Source organism: Dysidea avara, chromosome 15 (genome assembly GCF_963678975.1).
Source record: "Dysidea avara chromosome 15, odDysAvar1.4, whole genome shotgun sequence".
NCBI lineage: Eukaryota > Metazoa > Porifera > Demospongiae > Dictyoceratida > Dysideidae > Dysidea > Dysidea avara.
Window position 1 is genome coordinate 754,514 of NC_089286.1, and position 7,694 is coordinate 762,207.

At 39.2% G+C, this 7,694-nt stretch overlaps 1 protein-coding gene across 1 annotated transcript; it reads right to left on the reverse strand.

Moving 5' to 3' along the window:
- Nucleotides 1–3,894: 3,894 nt before the first annotated feature.
- On the reverse strand, nt 3,895–7,290 carry LOC136245625 (52 kDa repressor of the inhibitor of the protein kinase-like). The gene has a single exon (XM_066037114.1). The coding sequence runs from the start codon at nt 6,668–6,670 to the stop codon at nt 3,908–3,910; it is 2,763 nt and encodes a 920-aa protein (XP_065893186.1). The 5' UTR covers nt 6,671–7,290; the 3' UTR covers nt 3,895–3,907.
- Nucleotides 7,291–7,694: the final 404 nt, after the last annotated feature.

Here is a 7,694-nt window from a genome sequence, read left to right on the forward strand (position 1 = left end):
CTTGCCATACTTCTTCCAAATTTAAAAGTTTTGGTAGCACCTGGAAGCCTGCTCGATTGCCAAGACAATGGTAAAAATCGCTTATTAATCGGATATTCACCGTAGATGATATGCTTGTTTAAACGTGCACCCTCGAATTGTTATAGTCGAAGACTTCTTCTAACAATCTCGCCAGTTCCAGCGACGTTATCCCTGCCATACTTCATCCCATATTAATCGGATATTCACCGTAGATGACTCGCTTGTTTAAACGCGCACCGTTATTATGGCAATATATTAGCCATTCGATAATAAAGGACTTACGTGTTATTTAAAACTTAGGTAGTATTGGGTTAGATGTTTCATCATCCGCTAAAGGTGGTATAGCTGTCTTTGTGCAGATGCTATTTTTGGTTTTACATGATGTTAGGTAAATATTTTATGTCCTTGGTAGTGCGAAAAGCCAGAACCAATTGTGGGATGCACGAGTAGAAAAATCATTTTAAAAGGAATTTTGCACCGCTTTCAACTTCTACTAATAGGCATGCTAGAAATCACTCTCTCAAACGTTTCTCTATTACCAATCCATCAAATTCTGTTTAAAATCTTTTCATGTTATGCCTCTAGTATGGTTTTCTGAAGTCTACCAGAATTACAACCGGAGTTAACCACAATGTATGTAGTGACTGTGAACTATACATTTACAGTGCACAGTTTGGCCATATGCAAAAGCGTCATGACCAAAGTATCCATCAGATAGACCAGGGCTCGAAATAATGTTCGACAATCTGCCAATTTCTGGGTCAATATTGCATATTGGCAAGTTAATTTATTGTTGTCCAGACATTGTGGCTGGATAACTCAGAATGCTACACAACTGCTGGAGAGCAGCCTTACAAAGGCAGTAATATTTAATTAACTTGTTTGTTTATGGTTTGTGGCCACAAGCTTTACCTCCAGGTAACTTTGAGGTTTGAACACCAGCCCTGCTTGTATTTGTCACCTATGAAAGTGCAAAATGTATTTAAAACCTTGTTACCAGTGTTACCTTTGACTTGTGGGATGCATGAAACTTCATTCATTTTAATAGCTTAAAGCACTGATTTCCTGTTGCACTTGACTAGAAACAGTGTGCACATACCTTGAGACGTGATCTGGATCAGAAGAGAATTGGCTTAAATGATACCGACTGGATTAGTGTTTATGCACAGATCTTAGAGGCATTGGATTATCTGGACAATGAAGTTTGCATTATTCACAATGACATAACAGGTGATCCAACTGCATTGTCAGCACAGCTGAGCTCGTCAACTAATGCCACGTGTGCAGGTTGCTATCAAGTACTACTAACTGATTTTGGAAAGGCCACAAAATCTATGCAAGGAAGAACTCTCTACTTGAGCAAACAAGAAAAAAGTGAATACATTAGAAATTTCCCCAATTACCACCAGAGGTTGTAGAAGGTGAGAGACCACAGTCACCTAGTAGTGATATTGTATGCTGTGGGTGGGGTGTTTTATCGCATTGCTGAAAGTGGACATATCTCTACCTTGATAAGTTTATAGAAAAACTTTACTAAACATTGCTGAAAAGTGCAGAGCAGTTGAACATTTTCAGCGATTAGCTGTTAAGGAAGCTTTGTTATAAATGCAAGATACTATTTTAAAGAAACCGTAATCCACTTAAACAGTGAAACAAACATGATTACCTGTGATACTTAGTGCGTTCTACCGTGGTGGGAAAAACACATTTGTGAGTGTCACTGGACACACCCATTAATTGATGAATCTCGTTATACCACAGTTGTTTCAGGGAGGATTACCTGATGAACCACTTTTATTTTGGCATTAGAAAGACTTGACAAGTTGTCTGGTTTGAGTGTCTCTACAGCTTCAGCTATCCCATCATTCGTGGTCAATTGACTGTCAAGGAAATTTCGTAGGCTCTGTATAATTTCAATACGAACAGCAGAAAAAGCATGACAATCTGGGGCTTACAAGTTGTGTGAAGTGGTTAGCCTTACTGATTCTTGCAATTCAATGCCAAAGAATACATTGTGATCATCAAGTTTGCTAAGAAATGTTTCTGCCCAACCTCCATTTAGAGGTTCACGCTGAAGTTCTTCTAGCTGATTAATGACTTTTGCTTTTAGTTTAGGCAAGTCACTAAGTATACAGGCATCTCTTTGACCCTTCTGTACACCTTTCAGAAGGTAAGTGACATCAGCCAAAACACAAACTGTCATTCTTATGTCCTTTCTCTTCCACTTTCGAAGGAATCCACCTGATTCTGCATCATGTCCTTTTTCCTAATAGCATATGCGGCTTCGATAGTAACACTGCAAATAGTTGATGAGTAAATTCGGCAAGCGCACTTCTTTGAAATCAGGCCAATGAAGAGGCTCAGACAGCCCACTGGCTTCAGCTGCTTCTTTTAATCCATGAGTTTGCACTCCTGATACATGGAAGTAGCTGCCAACACTCACTACATCAGCTGTGATAAGCTTTACTTCACTGACAGAATTAGCAACATCTTTGTACGCTAAATTTGACCTATGAACAGCACACCATATCTTCAGTAAAGGACCATTACTTGAATCATGCAATGATTTTTTCTTCTTCAAATTTTTTTCCTTAGACCATTACTTTCGCCAGTTCAAGCTTTCACCATCAGTGACAACAGAAGATGTGGTCTTTATCAAGTATTTCCAAGCTTGAATAGTACTTGTTGCTTCCCGAACACTCTGAACATAGCCAGTTACTCCTCATTCAAGTGGCTCACTAAAGCCAAGAAATCGACTAATAAGGTCTTCTGCAGTAACAATCTGTGCACAGACAAATCAGGAGATGCTGACGGCAGAGCCATAGTTGAGGATTCACCAGTTGATGTTGAAGCTGAGGTTGAAGAACACTCATCAGCTCCTTTATCAGACAATACAGAAATTGTAGATGGTATCGTTGTGTAACGAGTTAGTATCGATGTTTACATCGCGGAGTCATCGCCATCATATTTACTATAGTCGTCTTCCTCACCAAATTCATCACTGTGAATGTTCTCACGACTGTCGGCAATTCTTCCAGTATCATGACTCTCAACTCCCATCATGCTGTCACTGTCTGAGTCATTGTCTGTCCAGTCACCTGAGCTATCATTGTGGACATTGTTGTGACCGTTGAGCCTCTCATGACTCTCATCATTGATTCATTATCTAACAATGGCAGGTAAAGATAAGCACCGGCCTATACTGATCATGTTGATAGGATTAGTGGTCGAGTTGATGGAAACTACTGAGGATAAGGATAATACTACAAGAAAAGGTAGACTACAGTATCGTCAGTATGGCCTTGAAAACTTTCGAGGAGTTAGAAAAGATTCCTAATTGGAGCACACCAGGAGTAAAAGATGGTCTATGCCTACTCGATCTATTAGCCATACTGCTGCTGAGAGTTTAGTACCTCATACTTCAGTGAACAAAGGTGGTGATGATAACATCTTTATGAAAAGTTTTCGTGAAGCTCGATGATTTCTAATTGGAGCACACCATGAGTAAAATTCCTTGCTAACACACTTGGAAAGATTATCTACTGCACCATAGTTGAAAGTACCTTAGGATAAAGGTGGTGAATATTACTAATGCTACTCAGCAGTATCTAGGTTTCTATATATGCACTTTAAAATGCTGTATACATGCATACCCAAATAAATTGGGTATTTTGAGTCCTCATGAATGTGGGCTCCACGTGTTAATAGCAAGTTTTCTGCATGACAGAGGTTATTTGTGCAGTTTTTAAAAAAAGTTATTTTAGGCACTGTCAATTGTGTGTGTGTGTGCAGGGGCTGATCCAGGGGGGGTGGATGGGGTGGCTAGCCACCCACCCTGGATTAAACTATATATCACGGCATGCAAATTAAGCATTAACAGCTCATACTAATCATATAAAACACTACTTGTACACATTTTTCTGCTATGTTTAGTTGCAAACTCTTTACATATTTGTTCAACATTCAGTTGAAAGCTAAATCCTTGCATTGCTAACACCCCAAGGTTGCCCAGTCTTTCATCCGTCATAGTGGTGCGCAACCACAAATGAATTTGCCTGAGACAAGAAAAGGTCCTTTCTGCTTCAGTGCTTCCAATCGGAAGTATTACCAATATGCACAGGAGTTCTCTTATATTGGGGAAGAATATTGGATCTGCATCTTCACTCAGCAAGTGAGTTATAGACTTCTCCTTTAAAGTGGCATGGAATTTATTGCAGTGAGCTTTCCATCTAGCAAGTTCACTGTCAAGGTCATCTTCTGCTGGTAGCAAATGACTCCATTTAGATTTTAAGATGGTACACAGTTGATGTTCGTCTTTTGTGGTAATTACAGTGGGCACCAATGCACACAGTTCATAATGTGCTCGTGTATCTACAGAAAATCTGGCTTCCAATTCACTTATAATTGAGTCTAACAAAGGAATGGTAATTGTCACTCTCCAGTAATCAGTTGGTGAGCTTACTGTAGGGTTTGGTCTAGTTTGACGGCCTCTTATAACACGGGGCATACTTTCGCTGCTGCTAATATCCCTGCATAGATTTAGAGCTTTATGATAAATTCTATTATGTTCAGCATTTACATTTTCACGAAGTTGCTTGTAATGCTCCTTGACTTCATCAACTTTTTTAAAACCAAAGTATACCTCTTGTAGTCTACCTTGTAAACATTCTGCAATTGGTTTAATCGGCTCCAATAATTCTTTTGATAGCAAAAATGCAACCACGTGCTCAAAGCTAGTAAAAATGTGCTTCAAACCATTAGCAGTGCTACGAGATTCAGAATCCCAGTTCCAAGTATTTCCATCAGGATAAATTTCATTGTCATCATCAGCAGGTGAACAAATATGTTCCCAAGTCTTAATAAGGTAAGGATACAATTCTAAAATTGTGGTGAAAGTATTATGCCGTTCAACCCATCTTGTTTTACACAGCCCATTTATCTTAGATTTCCTGGCAGATGGACACAAGCGCTGAATTATGTGTTCAAGAAACCGTTGTCTCTTTGGAGAGTTGTGGAAGTATAAGAACGCCTGATGACAGTTATCAATCATATTTTTTACAGCTTGAACCTTTGAAGAATGGCATATTACTAGATTCAAACTATGCAGGCAGCAACCTTGAAATTCTGCATCTGGTGCATTATTCTTTATATGTGCTTGTACACCAGAATTTGAAGAGCTCATGGAAGCTGTTGTATCGTATGCCTGCCCTCGGCAATTTTTAACATCAATTTCATGTTTTTGTAAAACTTGCAAGATGCCATCTGCAATGCTTTTCCCAGTTATCCTCTGAAGAAAATGGAAGTCAAGTAACACTTCGTGCTTTATTGGCTTCACACGAAAATTTTCATTATCAATTTCCAAGAACCTTAAGCAAACCGACAAAATCTCCTTACCATGAGATGTAGCTTCATCAGCAATTAATGAAAAATGTGGACACTTCTGTATGCAGGTTCGATAAAATGCACGAATTTGGTCAGCAGCTATTTCCAGTATCTCGTTTTGAACGGTCTTACTGGTATATTTTGCATTCTTTGGACCAAGTATTAAGTGTTCGCTCAGTGCTTTATTGTTCTTTGCCAGCAATCTAAGTATGGCAATGAAATTTCCTTCATTTCTTAATGGCTCCTGTGTAAAGTTCACCTTATCCTGATTGTGACCTTGGAGAGAAATTCGTTGCTTTGCACACAATAATACTGTCTCAGCAATTGTTGGCAATACTTCAGTATTAAATTTAAAATTCTTAGAGCTTTTATCAATTAACTGACTATCGATTCTTGATTCAGGATTAGCCCACCTTCTTGTAAATTCAAAGGCATGATCTACTGCTCTCAAATGATATGCATGTTTGGCATGCCTCTCCATCAACTCCTTGGATTTGTTGTAATTCTTGAAGGGCGTACACACAAATGCACCGAGATGTGTCTTTTCACTGTCAGTTAAAAACAAAATGCAGGGCAAACACCATCCTCCTTGACTATTCTCCAAACCATAACGTAACCATTTGTAATCTTGAAGCCATCGAGATTGAAAAGTTATCTGTTTTCTTTTCCTTCCTCCAGAAACAGTGAAGTAGACTGTGTCAAAATCAGTGCTCCTTAGATTGCTTTGTGATGAAGTAATCAATTCATATTTTTCATGATCTTTTATTATTCTTGATCTACTAATGGCCACTTGCAGAATATCACTAGATTCTGAGTTAGATACAAAGTTCACGTTAGGATAAGATGGCTCACCATTGCTATTAAATTCAACAGGATCACTATCATGGAAAGTTTCTGGTGCAACCTCACGGCAAAGCTCACCAGTTGATTGTTGAAGGCTCACTGTCAAATTATCTGGCCAGTTAGCTGCTTCAATGAAATCCGCATTAACTCTAATACTTTCAGTAGTGGAAGGGGTAGCCTCTGTCTCTTCATTTATGCCCTGAGATTGACATTCATTCCCATCACTGTCATTGTTGATACCACTTTCATTAGTGATTGTGACTGGAGTTTCACTTCCAGACTCAGTCTCATTGTCAATCAAACCTTCTTCCCCAACTTCACTGTCACTGTTACTTCCATCAGTAGTAAGGGTTTCACTTAGAGGATTCTGTCCTTGTTGGGCTATAACTTTTGATCTAAAATAATCTAAAATAGACCTGGACATCTGTACAAACTAGCACATGGCATCTACACTAACAGTGCACTTTATTTGAAGCAAAACCTTCAGGTGGACATTTATTATTATGGTTTTGTTCATTTACAGCTGCAGTTGTTAAATGGACATAATAGCACAGCTGCCAACAAGTTTTTAAACTATATGCTGTAGCTAGCTTTACAGTGTTTCTTCTAAACAGCTAGTACACTGTCTGAAATTCTAGCTAGTAGCTACATACAATTGTTCTTTTCAGTCAAAATCACTTCCAGATTCAATCTAATTCTTTGGTGGATTCAGGGTGGAGGGAAGGGGGCTACGGTAAAACTTTTGTTCTTATACAGTAACTGTTAGCTGCTACTGCTTTTCTTAGCTGCTACTGCTCTAACTACACTACAGTGTACAGATACAATTTATCCTAAAGGGACCCTTTTAGGATATTGTATCTGTACACTATAGTGTAGTTAGGGCAGTAGCAGTAGCAGCCAACAGTTACTGTATAAGAACAAAAGTTTTGAAACTAAGTAAAATTTGATCTAAATAGCATGTTTTGAACACCTAATTTTAAAAATTTTCCTGGGGGGGCATGCCCCCAGACCCCCCTAGACAGCTCGTGCTTCGCACTTTGCTAAGCGTGCTCCGCACGCTGTCTGCAGTCACCTCTCTCACCAGTGTATAGCTACACCCTTACTGCACATGTAAAGCTTGTGAACTAAGCCAGCCACCCCCTTTCATTTATTCCTGGATCAGCCCCTGGTGTGTGCGTTTATTGGCCTGTGTTGCTAGATGCACCCATCTCCCATCTTGGGAAACATATTGCTGAGATGCACCCATCTTGACAAGTTGGTCACCACATTTTACTAAGTGTTTACTCTGTGGTGTAGTGTGTGTGTGTTTGTATCCTTTTTTACCTATGTTGCTAGATGCACCCAATATATTGTTGACATGCACCCACATTTACCAAGTGTTTACTCTGTGTGTGTGTAGCATGCGTGTGTACAGACAGGCATATACATTAGCTACCATAACTTCCATT

Bases quoted from the DNA above. Each gene is read 5' to 3' on its own strand.
- LOC136245625 (XM_066037114.1), bottom strand. From the start codon at position 6,670: ATGTCCAGGTCTATTTTAGATTATTTTAGATCAAAAGTTATAGCCCAA.